The sequence below is a fragment of the Equus przewalskii genome, chromosome 1, assembly GCF_037783145.1.
Source record: "Equus przewalskii isolate Varuska chromosome 1, EquPr2, whole genome shotgun sequence".
In the NCBI taxonomy this organism is placed as follows: Eukaryota; Metazoa; Chordata; class Mammalia; order Perissodactyla; family Equidae; genus Equus; species Equus przewalskii.
In genome coordinates, this window is record NC_091831.1 from 180,864,672 (window position 1) to 180,882,336 (window position 17,665).

The 17,665-nt window shown below is 38.2% G+C and overlaps 1 protein-coding gene across 6 annotated transcripts in view; it reads right to left on the reverse strand.

Annotated features, from left to right (window-relative positions):
- MDGA2 (MAM domain containing glycosylphosphatidylinositol anchor 2) overlaps positions 1–17,665 on the reverse strand; it is a 783,360-nt gene that overhangs the window by 193,324 nt on the left and 572,371 nt on the right. For 5 of the 6 annotated variants that reach the window (XM_070630080.1, XM_070630101.1, XM_070630095.1 and 2 more), the window contains one exon: positions 15,069–15,398. The exons of the other annotated variant lie outside the window; for it this stretch is intronic. In XM_070630080.1, coding sequence (XP_070486181.1) covers positions 15,069–15,398 — 330 coding nt within the window. The remainder of the gene's footprint in view (positions 1–15,068; positions 15,399–17,665) is intronic. 6 annotated transcript variants of the gene reach the window in all.

Genomic DNA, 17,665 nt, shown 5'->3' on the forward strand with positions numbered 1-17,665 from the left:
AAAGCATTCTTTTTTCTGTTTTTAGCCTCCCTACCTTGACTTACTGTTTGTCATGCACCAAAATAAAGGAGTGAGTGATGGTCACTGATTAAGTATATAAAGTTTCACATGTGGAAAACTTTTTTTTTTTAAACAACTGAAAAAAACACCAAGAGCAAGACAGTTCTGCTTGACAGTGACTCAAATTATGTTAAAATTTTAACCCAATTACTTTTAGCAAATCATGTTAAAATTTTAGCAAGGACTAGACTGAGAATGTTGGAAGGAATACAGATGCAAAAGAAGCACTTGTTTTTTTCTGTAATGAGAAGGGAAGCATAATAAGAGTCAAAAAATCAAATAAAGACCTAAGATCTTTAATTAGTAAGATACGTCTCGGTTATTTGATGAAGAGAGACTCTATAACCATTTCTGGGAAATAGGGAACCGCTTCCTCTATTAACTCTCTACCTTTAATCAAATTCCATTTCATGCTTGGTATGTGATATTTTTTAAATGATGCAGAGTACAACTGAAAAACTATAGTTATTTGAGTATAAGCAATGATTAAGAATTTCAACTTTAAAGGTTGAATATTGCGTTCTAAACATTTATTATACAAACCAAAAATAAGAAGCAGGAGAGAGTTCCTATAGCTCAAAGGTAGCTCAGAGATTCTCAAATTTCTGCAGTTCTTATATTGCATAACGTATTTGTGTCCTTGCCTACTGGCTCTTAAAAATAATGCCATGATTTATCCAAATACATTTATATGTGTATATAAATGCACTATCCCTTATATTAGTAGCAAATATTCCGGGAGTAGTAAAAGCAGGAGTGCATATATGAAAACTTGCCCTGTGCTAGAGCTAATACCAATTCATTTTAACACACATGTTTGAGCCCCTTCAATAGGCAAATATGCTTGAGATAAATTAGGCCACTCACTATCTTCAAAAATTACACTATGCATCAAGGAAACTGGTAAATAGGGAAGATTGTTGGCAACAGGTAATTGCTCATAATTATTTTCAATCAGAAGACCTTTCTTAATAGACGTGGAGAGTTTGGAAGAGTTATAAGTGTACAAGATTAGAAATTTGACTTGGGCTCAGGGCCCAACCCACTCACCAGCTGTGCAATCTTAGGTCGCCTCTATCTGTTTTCTCATCTGCAAATGAGGCTGATGGAAAGGGGGACTTACGGAGCTCTACCCCCCCCCCCCCCCGCCAAGTGTGTGACCCTGGGACAGTTAGCTAACCTGTATCTCTCAGTTTACTCTAAGTAAAGTGAGCGTACCAGTACCCACTTCATGTCTTTTTAGAATTGAACAGTATAATATACAAAATTATACAGTATAATATACTGTATAATATACAAAAAATCTTAAGCACAAGGTCTAGCATATAGTAAATACTCAACATTTGTCAGTTATTATGTTTTCTTACCAATGTCTTTTATTACTGTGGTATTGATGACTGCACTTTATTGTTACACATATATTTCTATATTGAGGGCAAAGATTCTGTCTCATTCATCCCTATGATATCCCAAGTCCTGAGCATGGGTACACATAGCGTCAATGAGATCTTTTATAATTTATATATATATAATTTATTTATATATTTACATATATATAAATTTATATATATTTACATATATATAAATCAGTCTCATTGCCATTGTATCTTGGAGATACGTATGCATTTCGGACGAGGACACTACCTGAAGGAGATAACATTTGGAAAGGATGGGAATGAACTTTTCTAATCCTTATAGTCAGAGGCATCCCGCACTGCCATCCAAGGAAAGAAGCTCGCGTTTGTCTGCCATTAGACATAGTAATTTGATCCATGTGTATGGACAGCATCATCAAATGACACATTGTACAGATATCCCAGCTCTCATTCTATTTCCATGAAGTAATCAGGTTTGGACATTCCTAAGTACATCTAGTTCTCCCTTATGAGGATGACAAAACGTCAGTGCTGTCCATTTTCACAAAGGTCAGGGTGTTGCCGTGAAAACCAGAGACCAGTAAGTAAAAGTGACCTGCCTGATTATTTTAATTATGTGCTTGCTTTCCTGTGGATGAAGGAATTCTAAATCAAAGGCAGGATAAGCTACAAATTATATATCAACTGTGTTTTATGAAAGCATGGCAAAAGAAAGATGCTTTAAAGCAATCCACAATTTATTTTGCTTTCTAGAGCAACTGTTGCTCACAGTGGTAAACTCGTCAACGCAGAATGGCTAGAAAAACCAATTTACTTCTATAATAAAAAGGCTATTTGTTTCCTGTAGAATCCATGTGACATTGTTAGGCCTCTTTATAAATGATCACTCTGGACAATGCCTGTGGTTTACAAATTCCCTAATTACACCACTGATCATGGACCACTGAATATGCCTTATCCTGTGGAAATAGAGACTATTGCCATTTTTAATAAACACTTTGACATAAAATGAAGCTAGCTCTTTTCATGCTTTGTCAAGAGCAAAATGAAATGACCAGTGAACACAATGTTCGATCAACAGATCAGGGACACATGTTCTTTAGAGCAAATAAGGTTTAATTAACAGATCCATTAGTAGCTAACTGGTCAATTAAAAAATAGGAGGAGGGTTTTCTTATCAGACATAAAGACTTTATTAACAAATATTCTACCAATGCATGATTGCATTTTATGATCCACTCTGCCAGTCTGTAGAAGTATACAATGCTACAATAAACATATGGCCTAATTTTTTCCTTTTGAGGAAGATTAGCCCTGAGCTAACATCTGCTGCCAATCCTCCTCTTTTTGCTGAGGAAGACTGGCCCTGAGCTAACATCCATGCCCATCTTCCTCCAGTTTACATGTGGGACGCCTACTACAGCATGGCTTTGCCAAGTGGTGCCATGTCTGCACCCAGGATCCCAACCGGCAAACCCCGGGCCGCCGAAGCCGAACATGCGCACTTAACCGCTGCGACACCGGGCTGGCCCCTGTGTGCTGTAAGTTTTAATGTATATTCTAGGGTTACTATTAATATTTAAATTATGCCACTCAGGAATACACACCCCAGATGTGGTTAGGTAGCACCTTACAGACCCACATCTTGGGTCCACTCTTCTCGAAAAGCTGGGACAAGATGAGCATCGTTAAGTTGAGCTGCACTGGAGGACTTTCAGCCCAGCATCATGTTGAAAGCAGTCTTCTTTGGTGAAATGAATACTATTCAAGCTATGTGCCTTGGTTAGAATAGGGTAAGGCCTCTCCCACTTTCATTAGCGGGATATGAGTTTGGACAATGGGACCTCACACCCTAACACACTTTGGAGCGAGGTTCTCAGAGAAGGGGAGAGTGTTGTGCCCGCCACGAACAGAGGACTTGGTCACAGGACACAACTAGAAGGTCGCCCGAATCTCCTGCAGAATATTTAACACCTGCCTATAGTGATCCTTTTGTGCAAGGCCCTGGTCAAAGGGTGAAACTGAATATCAGAATCATCTGAGACAGTAAAAGAAAATATCCTTTTAATGTAAGATGATATAACATTTTACAGCATGCTGTCAGCTCCTAGATTGCATTTGGAATCTAAGATTGTAAACTGAAATCAGGATGTGTCTACAGGACGTGAGCAAGTGCGTGAGCTTTGGCACTATTTCCCCCTCTCTCTCAGGTAATCTATAAGTGTCCTCAATATTTCAAAGCTATGCCAATAATTGAGACATTTAGAAATCTTTTAAAAATGTTTTACAAACTAGGTATCCGGGAGCTGTCCTAACAATCTTTTATTGTTTTATTTATTTATTTATTTTTTAGATTGGCACCTGGGCTAACAACTGTTGCCAATCTGCTTTTTTTTTTTTTCCTGCTTTATCTCCCCCAACCCCCCTGTACACAGTTGTATATCTTAGTTGCATGTCCTTCTAGTTGTGGGATGTAGGATGCTGCCTCAACGTGGCCTGATGAGCGGTGCCATGTCAGCACCCAGGATCCGAACCCTGGGCCATCGCAGCGGAGTGCGCGAACTTAACCACTCAGTCACGGAGCCGGTCTCCAAGCTTTTATTTTTTTTAATTTAAAAATAGATATTCAGAATTCAGAAGCATCCCAAAATTGCACCACTAAAATGCCAATTGTAATGATTTAAAAAAAAAATTTATTTAATTTCTTTCCTAAGCTCACTGATATCCCACCGTGAAGGATGAAAAATTAAGACTACAGAAATTAATGAAGCCCTTTTAATATTAAAATGTATTCATTTGTAAGCAGATTTTAGGGGAAAAGTTCTTGGCACTACTGGTAGCTCTAATTTCCATTTTGGAGCTCTTGAAAGAAATTGCTTTGACTTAAGACATTCCAAAATGTAAAATGAAACCTAGATACTACAAATGTAACAGTTGTTCCATCCAATGCTGGATGATCTAGAATTCTACACCTTTTGCTACCACATAGAGCAAAATGGTGATCCAACTGTTAGTCTCCTGGCAACGTCTATTTATTTCTCTGTTCCTCAACTGATAATGGTAGATTGGTAGTGTCACCTATGAACACAAAAATCTAAAGTGTTACCCTGATTACATAAGTAGTAAATGTAACACCACTTCCCACAGCTCTATCTTCTCTAGTCAAAAGGTCCAGGGTGAGTGCTGGTAACAGACCTTTAAATAATACACCCTAAATTATATTCCATTCCAAACTATAAATTTGATGGAGACATTTATTCTCCGTCAGTTAATGTATATATGTGTCATAAGTCTTTCTTTAATTCTAGTAAATTATTGCTAGTTACTAGAATTTTAAATGTAAATTATGGAACCAACTAATGGTGTTCAGTCCTCATTAGATTAATCTATATTTAGTCATTTAAAATTCAAATAGTTTCCATGTCCCCATTGATGGCATTTATAAATATAAATAAATATTTTTATATTTATAAAATATAAAATATAAATTTTACTCTTTATAAAAATAAAGAGTATAGGATGCATAAATTGGTTATTCTTTCCTATTTCTTACTGACTTGTTCTTGTCTGAATGTAATCTGGAAGTTTCAAAAAGCGTTTAACGCTTCCAGGGAAGGAAATCCTGCACACAGGACTCAGTAATTAGACAACAGCTAATTAGCCCTGTTACACTATAACTTGTAGGGTAGAACCCTTGTGCCGATATTTGGGGAAAAAAGTATTGGGTATTTTAAGATGATAATTGGAGAAAAATTGTAAATCCAATGCTATTTCCATAATTACATAGATTCAATTTTATGGGAGAAAATTCTAATATATAAACATAATTAATGTTTACTGAACTATTATAAAAAATAGAGAATTAATCTAATGCAGCCAACCTTTTTGCGTTTATGACCTCCCAAAAAGTAGTAGAAATATTGATAAAATTTATGCTTCTGAAAATAACTTACAACTTAAGACGGGGCCAACTAAAAAGGTTTCAAATGTTCCCTCACTCCCTTAAATGATCTCATTAAAAAGAGAATTAAGTGTAATTGTTACTTTCTGTAAACCTCTCTTTCTTATTCTCTCTCTTCTTTCCACCCTTCCTTCCTCCTTCAATTCTCAATCCTTTCACCTGAAGGAAAATAAGAGCTCACTTCCACTATCAAAATCCATGCATCAGTAGTAAAGTATCTGGGTCGAATGTAATCCCTCACACGCGTCCCCATGCTGAGGAAGAGGTACTGAAGGCCGTAGCGGCACTGTAAATACAGGAAAGTTTCCACTGGAGGTTCCCCTATTCCGCACAAACTGAGGAGCTCTTTTTCCTTGATTTTTATGACCACTCTTTTTTCATCTTCTTCATGGTTTCTGCTTTTTTCCCAACATTTCCTTGGGTATTTTTTTTTAATCTTTGCTTCATATTGTCTTCTTGGATAAGCTCATCCACTTCCATTTAATGCAATTGCTTATGAAACGCATGTTTTACTTCCGACCTTTCTCCTGGTTGTCAAATCCAACTTTCTAATTGGTTACCAGAAACACAAGGATATCTTGCCAACCTCTCAGCTAGATTAATCCCAAATCAATGTGTTCTCTCAAGCCTCTCCTACAACCTAAAACCTCTCACTCAGAATGTGGTATTACTGTATTCTAAACAACTGAGTATGACATTCTGCAATCATAGCTATACAACGTAACTTGGAAGGGACTGAAGAACTCATCTAAGCAAATGGTTTGAACTACGTCTGTTTAATACTTTGTGCACATGTATATGTGTGTGAATTTGACCCAGAATCCTTTGCCCAAATATAGCCTTATGTAGAAGTTCTATATATAAAAGAGATATATATTTAGCTCTGATTGACATTAGAAGGGGAAAAAGGGGATCAAATTCTCAGCTGGCTATTTACCTTCCCCCTGCAGTTCAGAAGCTCTCAAGAGTATCCCCCCAAAATCTCTAGTTATCATTGGAACACCATTTGGAAGTCACTTACCCAGTCCCTTTATTCTACAGATGCAAAGTTTTGAGCTCCAGCCAGACCCAAGGTCCTAAAGCTATTAAGTGGTAAATTTGGGCCTGGCCCCAAGTCCAGGGCTCCGTGCCACGTGAAGCTGCCTCATGTCAGTCAGTCACTCTCTTAAACTGACTCAAGAAAATTGGTCACTGCCTTAACTGTCCCTTAATGGGAGAGGTTGTGAGTGTTCCTCAGCATCTCATCTGTTTCCTACCAATCTCTTCAGCTGAATAAATAGCTCCCCCATCACTGCCCCTCCCCTCACACACTCCAATCTGCAGACTCTTTTTTTTCTTATGTTCCTTTATTTTCCATTCTATTTCCTCAAACTCTTCCTTAAAAAATTCCAAAACTGTAGTCCAGAGATAAGGAATCTAAGATGCAAAGAGATTAACTGACTTCCCAGATGAAGTTCCCAAGCGAGCCTCATGTTGTCTCTATTAGCTAAGCCTTCTGTATCTTTCCCCCTCGCACCTGACACACCCATAAAGCACTGCTTGTCCCCATTACCTTATGACTTCCTAAGAATAATCTTCCGCCTCCTCTCTCCCATTCTCTCTAAATGACTCACCGAACACCTCCTCAGAATGCAAAGGTAGTCCACACTGCTGAGGACACAGAGGAATAGTTTTCTTTGCCCAAGGGATTGATCAACTCTGAAGCCTATGGAATGTCTCCTGAACTCTCTTTTATTTCTCCACCATTCTCGCTCTAATTGGCTCCTTTTGGAACTCTGCAGATTCATCCAAGAAATAGGTCCCCAAAACACCAATCTGATCATAGTGCTCCCTTGATAAAATTCTGTGTTCGTTCTTGATTGTATGAATGAGATCTGATGACATTCATTTTCTTCTAAGATCTAGTGCCAGATAATCCTCATTCTTAATCCAGCTCAGAGCCACCTGCTCTATGGAAGGAACTCCTGCTGACCAGATTCAACAACTTCATCCTGTGTGCTTCTATATCACTCTGATAGTTCATAAGGCAAATTCTAGACTGTACCCGTTATTAAAGTTTTTCAAGTTTATTCCCATTGGGATACAAATCCATTATGAATTAGGTCCTACACATTTTTATCTCTTCCTATATCCCCTTTCCTATAGTGGTTGTTGAATAAATATTTTTTGGATTGAATATGCACTATATTTTGTGAATTAATCCCAGAATTGTGGGTGACAACTATACTTAATTTCTCTTGACTATGTTATAATACGTGGCATTATTCTGACCTGCGTTGTCAGCTAACTTGCCTCTCAAATTTAAATTTCCAAGCCTCAGTCTTCCTCCTCTAAGGGCAGTTTCTTTAGGGCTGAGAGCTTGTGAAATAAAGGTCAGATAGACCAAATGGAAGGAAAGACCACCAATGACATGAGCTGTAAAAGACGTGAGCTGTGGGTTTCCTATCTTCAGTAAGAAAACATCAGAAGTTTCAGAAGCTCTTTGTAAACTGCTCCCATCTGATCTGTCACACCTTTATTTTGTGCAATTTTAGCAATTTTTCTCTTAGGTCATTTAGCACATTCTGCTATGGCACTTGTCAAGCCTTCTGAAGGCATTTTTACCCTAAAAATATTCAGGCACGGACTTTTGACTATTTGCATGGTTGATATCAAAGACAACAGGGAACTGGACATAAGCTCCAAACACCACTGGGTCCACCAATGCTACTTGAAGCTAAGTGATAAGAGTAGTAATAATACGATCAGTCAATAATATTTGATGTGGACAACTGACATTTTCTCAAACTGACTTAAGTGTGAGCATAAACATCTTTAGGGAATTTTGCTATTTCTGCAATTTTTCTTATTTTAAACATACAATCTGAATAAAAACCATAACACCTATTCAAACAAAGATTCCAGACAAGTCCCCGAGTTGGTCCCAACATCTCCAGACTGTTGCATTTACACGTCTCCTTTGCAGAAAATCTGTATCATCCACTGAACAATAAAGACTAACATAAGGGAGCACAAGAAATAATTCCAAACTATTAAATAATTTTTAAATAAAACAATTTAAGTAGATAAACCTATTTTCAAACAGGTAATATTAAGAATATTCCTCTTGGTGAATTTTGCATACCTAAATATGCATTTACATAGCCATGGCTAACATATAGGCTAACGTTAGTACCATCCTTTACTGAAAGCACAGGTGAAAGGAGTTAGGCATCTCTATGAGCGTGCAGAGCCCAATATTTCCCAAGGAGTGTTCTGTGTACATGGTCAGTAAAAACAGTATTTTGTAGTTCAGTGTCTCTGTGGGAAATCCACTGAGCACAATAGCAATTTAAGGCTCTAAGTACCACAGTACAGATATCTGTTAACCACATTTAGTTCCAGTCCCAATGCTATAGCCGAAGAGGAAAGCCTTTGAACAGAAAATGGGAAAGGCTACAGAAGAGACAACTGCCTGTTTTTTAGGGTGACAATCTCCCTACTGACACACTGCTGAAGACATCTTCCTCCTTCCTGGCCCGTATCAGGAACAGATACAATACCCCTTCCAATAAGCACCAGAGTCAACCGAGAGAGAGGAAGCTTCAGCACTGAAATTCTGCTTGTCTGAGCCGGTCCTGCCCAAGGCCAGTGGGAAAAGGAGCCAGTCAACCCTTCCGAAAAGAGGAAACTGGCTCCATAACCAGGAGACTGAAGTTCAGAATGCATCTCATTTTTTTAAAGTTGCGTTTTTTTCATTGTCTCCTCAGCCATTCATTTTTTTTTCCTTTTAATGTAGAAATAGAGTTAAAAGATAGATGAAAGTTTACAAACAGAATTAGGGATAGCACCAGAAAATCTTGTATGTTAGAAAGGAGACTTGAGCAATTGCAAAGTAATCTCAGAAATGCTTGCAGCATAATTCTAGAACTTGGACCACCCTAACGTGATCAGCTTGAGAATGATCAGCTTAATAAGAGACCCAATAAAATATACACATAAATGGGGCCAGCCTGGTGGCACAGCTGTTAAGCATGCACATTCCTCTTCAGCGGCCTGGGATTCACTGGTTCAGATCCGGGGGTGTGGACATGGCACTGCTCATCAAGCCATGCTGTGGAGGCGTCCCACGTGTAAAGTAGAGGAAGATGGGCACAGATGTTAGCTCAGGTCCAGTCTTCCTCAGCAAAAAGAGGAAGACTGGCAGCGGCTGTTAGCTCAGGGCTGATCTTCCTTAAACAAGAAAAAGTATATATATATACACATAAGTGAGGAATAAGGAAAACTGACACTTTGCCTCAATGTATAGAAAATATTAAAATGTGTGATTAGACAAATAACAGTTACTCATATGTGGGTTTAGATTAATTTCCTAGTAAGTCCATAGAGCTCAGCTTTGTTACTATTTTATGTCTTAATAGGGTTTCAAAAGTCTAGGTTACAGGGGTTGGCCTAGTGGCATAGTGTTAAGTTCGTGTGCTCTACTTCAGCAGCCCAGGGTTCGCAGGTTTGGATCCTGGATGTGGACCTACACACGGCTCATCAAGCCATGCCTTGGTGTCATCCCATATACAAAGTAGAGGACGACTGGCATGGATGTTGGCTCAGGGACCATCTTCCTCAAGCAAAAAGAGGAAGATTGGCAACAGATATTAGCTCAGGGCCAATCTTCCTCACATACACACAAAAAAGTGAGGTTAGGGATCAGCATAATATGGCCCACCATCTGTTTTTGTAAATAAAGTTTTATTGGAACACAAGTGTGCCCATTCATTTTATTGTCTGTGGCAGCTTCTGTACTATAACAGCAGAGTAGAGTAGTCATGACAGAAAGTACATAGCCTGCAAAGCCTAAAGCACTTACTATCTAGCCCTTTACAGAAAAAGATTCCTGACCTCTGTTCTCCATCATTAATCTGGAGGTCATGGACTGAACCTCACAATTTTGCAGTCAAGGAAGAAGGTAAATTTTTCTGTGTCCAATTACGTAACTCTTGACTACATAGAAGCTTCCTCAGATCAAAGCATTATCAGGTCTCACATGTGACAGTCTTACTAATGACCTCCTCTAACATAACACTGCCTACCTTCACTAGACTCATCCTATACAACTTCAAGTTTTTGTCTTTGTTTTTTCTTTTTGGTGAGGATGATTGGCCCTGAGCTAAGATCTGTTGCCAACCTTTCCCTTTTTGCTTGAGGAAGATTGTCGCTGAGCTGACATCTCTGCTGATCTTCCTCCATTTTGTATGTGGGATGCCACCACAACATGGCTTGATGAGCAGTGTGTATGTCCGCACCTGGGATCTGAACCTGTGAACCCCGTGCTGCCAAAGCAGAATGCACGAACTTAATCACTATGCCACCAGGCCAGCACCTATAATGTATTTGTTAAGTTATTTGCAGTCTAGCCAGATAAATTATAGCTTCAGCAGTGATAATAATAAAAATTGAAATATATCAATATAACTTGCTTATATTAACATCAATTAATATTAATTCTACATAGCAAGAAATGCAAAAAGAATAGCAAGAAATGAAGAATAACATAATATCCCTGGGACTTTCTTCATCTCGTATATTTTGTCAAATGTACCCTCCATCCACTGTCAGTATCACAATGCTACTTCATCAAGATGTAACTCAAATGTCATTTTTCTATGACACTTTCCAGTGTCTACACTGAGAAAAGCATTCACAATTCCTAGAGAAGTCTGATCAAACTTTAAGGATAGCCTTCATCCCACTACATATGGTGCCTAATTTCTAAGTCATCTGAAAACTAAGTAGTTTGACACCTTAGATCGTAACGTCCTCACGGGCAAGGCCCGCTTTTCCATCACCATGTGACAAAGACCCAGATCCAGAGCAACAACAGTAAAAGAATCTACGAGAAACATGAATTTTAAATTGACAAAACAACAAATGCTCACAACAAAACGATCTGAAAGTTTACAGAATCAGGAGGAAAAAAAGTTTCTAATGTTGAAGTAATGTGAAAATAAGACAATCTCTCACGACACATATCACAATTTTTGTTATTCAATCAAATGCATGAGGCAAACTTCAAATCATTGTCTTTAAAAATATTAATAATTCTGTAAACTAGGATTTACCTTCCTGACACATTTTACATTTCAATTTTAAAAGTCCTCAAAGCATATCTGGAGATGTGGGCCTGTCATGAAACCAAACGGTTTCCAACTGTATCACGCAGAAGAGCCGGATGGTACGTCCTCCTCGTCGTAATAACTTTCATATATGTCTCTTAAGACACAGTAACACGAGGATTTAAGGTAAGATTTTGCACGAAAAACAAAAAGTTCAGAAATTTATTCAAGGTTTAAAATGTTTCCCTAAAATAGCTGATATTTAACATAAAGAAAATGTTAACACATAAGAAAACCACTGACTACGTGATCCATCCAACTTCGGTAAGATAGTAATAATTTAAGTAGCAAAACCCAGAGTCTGAGCAGTCCGCACAGATTCACTCTGTCATAACAGGAGTTTCCTCCTCTGACTTCACTCACCCAGTTTGTGGGGATTTCCTCTGAATGCTATATGGTTCGTTATAGGAAGGAATTAATATAGGACAGCATCTTCCTCCGTTCTCCAGCCTGTTCATTCTCACTGTTCAGACTCTGCCGCAGGAATACCTCTACATTTCACAGTAAAGCACTGCTTTAAGTGTCATCTTCTACCATGTGGGGATAAAAATCGTTTTTATTGCTATCATTTGAATCACGCAATCTCAGGTTTAGAGATCTTTATACTGTACTCTGGTTTTCCGCTCTGCTGTAAGCAAAATGGGAGCATCAGAACCCGTTTCAGCATGAAGACAGAGCGTGTAATCGCCTTCAGTGACTCATCCTTTAGGTTAAAGGTCGTCTTCTCCAGGCCTCCCTATCAAAATACAATCCCCTGCACAGGCCAGCCCCACGAGCATGCCACCTGCACAGCCACGCTGAGGGGGCCCCACACTTGGATTAAGGCTCTGATGTTGCCATCGTGGAATTCTTAGCAAGTTCTGAACAAGGGACCCACTTTTTTATTTTCACTGCACACCACGAGTTGTGCAGCCGGTCCTGCATCTGAGAGGTATAACATATTACATCACAGTATAAAGTGATCTGTTGAACAACTTTTTTTAAAGTCAGTAGGGAATTAAAATAAGAACAGGAAGAGAGACGCCAAATATCTATCTTGCGGAGGTAACAGAAGGACGACAGGAAACTTGAAAGGACAGCGATGTGTGCAAATTAGCTCATTTCTTTTTTTAATAACTACTTACTGAGTACCTACTAAGCATCATGTATTGTTCCCGATGCTGAGATTACAACAATGAACAGGACAAAGTCCCAGACTCCACAAGCTTCCACTCTAGGGAGGAGACGGACCCTGACCAGGTCTGCCTGTGGTTGGGGGGAGCGGGACAGCAAAGGGGAATGTTCTGGAAGAGGACGTAACATACCTCCTTTATCTCTAGTATGGTTACCTTTGGTAACCAGACCAAATGATAATACTTAAGAAACTTTACTATAACTCAACTTTTATTACTAAGAGGCATTTATTATTTTCTGCTTTTCTGATCATCTTTTGGTATTTTCCTTTTAGGATTTTTGAAAATTTCATGAATCACTGCAGGTTATTTTTTCTACTTTGTCATTTACAAAGTGTGGTTTCAAATAGGCAACATAACTAGTCTGCTTAAAAATGAACGTTCGGGGGCGGCCTGGTGGTGCAGCGGTTAAGTTCCCACGTTCCGCTTCTCAGAAGCCTGGGGTTCGCCGGTTCGGATCCCGGGTGCAGACATGGCACCACTTGGCAAAAGCCATGCTGTGGTAGGTGTCCCACATATAAAGTAGAGGAAGATGGGCACAGATGTTAGCTCAGGGCCAGGCTTCCTCAGCAAAAAGAGGAGGATTAGCAGTAGTTAGCTCAGAGCTAATCTTCCTCAAAGAAAAATGAACGTTAGGACTAATTTGTGAGTAATTATATAATGCTCCTTTCTTCTCTCCATCCTGTGCTCTTTTTTTTGTCTGTTTAGTGGATTATGCAGTGTGCTCCCATCCAACAAGTCCCTTTAGATAGGAGCATTGATTCCTTGGATCTGGGTTAGTTACACTGGTTCTGAAAAAGAACCAAGAAAACAAAACCAGGCCAACAACCAACCAAAGCAAAGCTTATAATTAAGTGGAGACCACTTCTGGAAGACGGTCCCTCCTAAATAAGGACAAATGATCTTGGACCTTTACAAACTTGTTCTTACGCTTATAGGAAATATCACAGTGGATGTCACCTAGCACACGGATGTAGGCAATCAATGGATATTTGTTGATTGAATACATAAACCAATGATGACTGACTGAGCATACCAACAGCTTTCCATTAGACATCCTAAAATAAGTCCATCCCCTCGTGCTAGCACCATTTGAAATATAGGTTAGATAAAAAATAGTGATTGTTGTTGCTTTACCTAGAAAAGGACATCTGTCCAAACACAATAATTCTCATCACTGTAACTTCCTTTATGTTAATTGTAGCTGATAAAAATGGAATATTCCTTAGAAATAATGGAGAGTGGTGAGAAGCAAGCTCACGTGTCAGCCTGAAATGTGGACCTGTATCCTTTGAGGGGTGAAATCAACCCCGTGTGCGCTGCAATTTGGAATCATGAGAAAACGCACAGTCACAGGTCAATCTGTTAACGTACAAAAGTCAAAATGCTGTCTGACTAGAAAGCAAAAGCCAACAGTTTAAATTGCCTCAAAACAGAGTGTGTCTGGTAGCTACATTTGTGCTCCATGTTTTCAACACACACTATTCACCCTTGGATTATATAAGAATCTTAAATTAAAATTCAATCTGGTAACAAGCTGGCAAAACAAAGAAAGCTACTTTGGACTTCTCCAAATGCACGCTGACAGCCGTTCACAGAGTCACAGGCTTTCCGCCATCCTGGGAGTCTGGCTAGCGGGCCCCCCCCTCCCCCCCCCCCCGAAGCCGTGCACATGTCCTCATCTACAGATGCACAGGGAATTGAGGGAAAAGTGAGGACATAGCTTTGTTTTTAACCTTAGAAGGAATTTCACTCCAATATATTTTTATATTTAACCATTCTCACTGTGAAGAGATTCTATCATAAGGTTCTTCCAAAGGTCACATGTGATGACAACTTTAACACTTTTACCATTGGCTTTTGTTGGTGGAAAATGCATTTCTGATATATCTTATATTAAATATTCCAATTATCTCTCGGTATTTTCTTAGGACTGTATAGTTTCTGTTTGTTTAAAATTTCTGAGAATTATCTCAACTCTTTAGACATTTACTGTTTAACTTTATTAATTAATATAATTTAAGGCTCTACAGAAGGCTCCTAATTAATTATCCAAAAAAAACCCCCAAAACTGGTACTATTTAACCTAGGAGCCTATACCGATCACAGCCAATGCTACTGATTTTATTTGCAGTATTTCTGTAAGAGCTCATGTAAATCTAAATCAAAATAGAAGTAATGATGTCTCTTAACGTGATATCTATTGGGCATTCAGAATTTTAGGATTTCGGTTTTAGGAAACTTGAAAGATAAGAATGCTCTTAGCTTGATTGAAGACTATTTTTTCTGCTAAACGCAAATAAATTATTCTTAATGTGAACACCTTTTGCATCATCACTATGCTTCTTACCTGTGCTGCTGGATATGTTGACATCAATACTGATGTCAGATATGCCTCCTCCCTTCAGAGATGCTACACACGTGTATGTCCCAAAATCCGTGAATTTTAAGTCAATGATGTCCAAGTTGGTCGTTCCCGGGGAGACATCCGGATCAGTCTGCGTAATAACCATCCGCTCAGAACTTCTTAATGGACGACCGTTTTTAAACCAACTAAATGTTAACTCCTCAGAAGGGACAGCTTCTACTTGGCAAGATATTTTCACCTCACGCCCAATCTGGATGTTGTCATCTTTGTGATAAGGATCTGGTGTGATCCAAAATCGTCCTTTTTTTAATGCTAAAACATAAAAATTCCATAAGCAGTTAGTGTTACTTTCATAACGTTAGGGATTCATTCACTCTAGGTAATTATCTCTGGGCTGAAATAAAGCAAAATAAAATAAAATGCATATATGTTTCTTTGTTATGTCCAAGCAGTGTACATATCAATAAATCTCATTTAGGTAATCTAGAAATAATATAAAGACCTAAGTCACTTGAAGACTCTAAACACTGATTTTTATAAATTAGATATTTTCCAGTGATATAAAAAAAGCTTTGTCTATATATGATACTTAAACATTGTTGCCACTGAATTTTGAACAAATGATGTAACCTCTTTATAGAAACTCATTAGGTATTATAGTTAAAAATAATAATATGGATCATTAAGCCCAATTCTGTACCTATGCAACCCCTTAATTATGGCACAATTTCCCAAATGACTCAAATATTGCAAAAATGTCATATTAAAGAAAATACTTCTACAGTTCTATCTACACGCTGACCAAAACTAGTTTTGTAAGAATTGAGTCAGTTCAAATTCATGAGGCATTTTCATATACTTAAATAATCTGAATTGAAAAAAAAGTTTTTTCAAAACATTTGCTGTGACTGCTCTATTCCACCATAGATGTTTCCAGCGGGAACTGTCTGCTGGTTCTCTCATGCAGGTGGTCAAAGGAACCTCTTGGCAGATGTCTTGGAAACATGCCGTGTTTGTGTCCTAACACTGTGCTGTTGGGGTCTGAGGTCAGTGCTGTTCTCACAACCTGTGTCAGTGGCAACGACTCCCGGAGGCTGTGGGGGAGCATCTGTTGGCTTCCTGGGGGCTCTGGTTCTGACTTGGAATGATACCATGGGATTCAATATGGACTAGAGTCTGCTTTTCACGGCAGTGATGCTCTCGTACACACATTTTTCTCCTTTCCAACATCCTTCCCCATTTCCCTCTCCTTTAACATCACCATCCCTATGCAATGAAATGTAGCACAAGCAGTGAAACATAATTATCAGAATAAAATAGTGTTCATTCACTTTTTCCATTAAATCTAAATATATGATGACACTAGCAGAGATGACGTGAATTTAGAGGACCTGCAGACACTGGAGGCCTTCCAACTGCAGTCTGGGTACCATTCCTGAATTCAATGTGATTTTCCTCAGTTAGCCCAGTAAGGGCCAGGACATACCAGAGACATCTGTAGAACTATGGAAGATTGCACTGGAAGTTAATACATTTTTAAATCTTAAGAAATTTTGCTTTTAATTTTCTTTACTCTTAAGTCTCAAATATTTTCCTCTGCTTTCTTGTTTGTATCTTAGTGAGGAGAGATAAATGAATATCAGAAACGATGTTTATATCTTTCTTTTTATTGAAGAAATATTTCCAGGGCTCCTGGTCAGGACTAGGCACTAAGAGAGGCCCTTATACATGGAATGAACACAGTAGACGTAACCCTGACTCTCACGTACGGCAAATCATGTACTCATGGATTATAGTCCAACTCATGCCCCCAACACTTACGATACTTATGTCTAGAAAAGCCACACACTGCATAGATATGAAATGATCGCTAAGTTTCAAGAAGTCTGAATCCCGAATCTTAGAGGAGAATTCTTCAAAATATAGTTTAGAAAATGCACAAAGCTTCACTCTTAATGAAAACACCAAAAGACAAACATGTAAATCACTTTCTCGTCTTGCTGTTTGATACATTTTTCCACAGTAAAATGCAACTAAGAAGCTTATTTATTCTAAATCACATCTTTATCAGCACATGATTCTAGGATGAACACAGGAGAAATTATGGCATTCTATTACCTAGAGTCATGAATTTATATTTTAATAGGCATTGAATCATGACTTTATATCTAGAAAGCAAAAGGAGCTAAAAACGTCCACATCTGGCAACTGTATTTGGTATATAACACTGTGCATGTATATGTCACATGTAATTGAACTTCCATAGCACCAAGTGAATCATAAGATCTAGACGGCCTTTTTTTTTTTTTAATAGATCTAAAAAAATAGCATCTGAAGAAGCATTTACTTTTGGTAGCACCATAACATTTAAATGAGCTTCCTTTCATTTGGTAAGAATTTTCCTTATCCTGTTTCTATAGTGAACTGATAAATCTAAACAAAAATTTTAAACGGACAATTCACAATTTTGAAAGTTTAAAAAATACATATTAATTTATTAATAGCTTCATATGGGGATACATTTAGAATAAATTTCATTCCAGAGTTACATGTTGGTTGCCATATACAAACACAAGAAA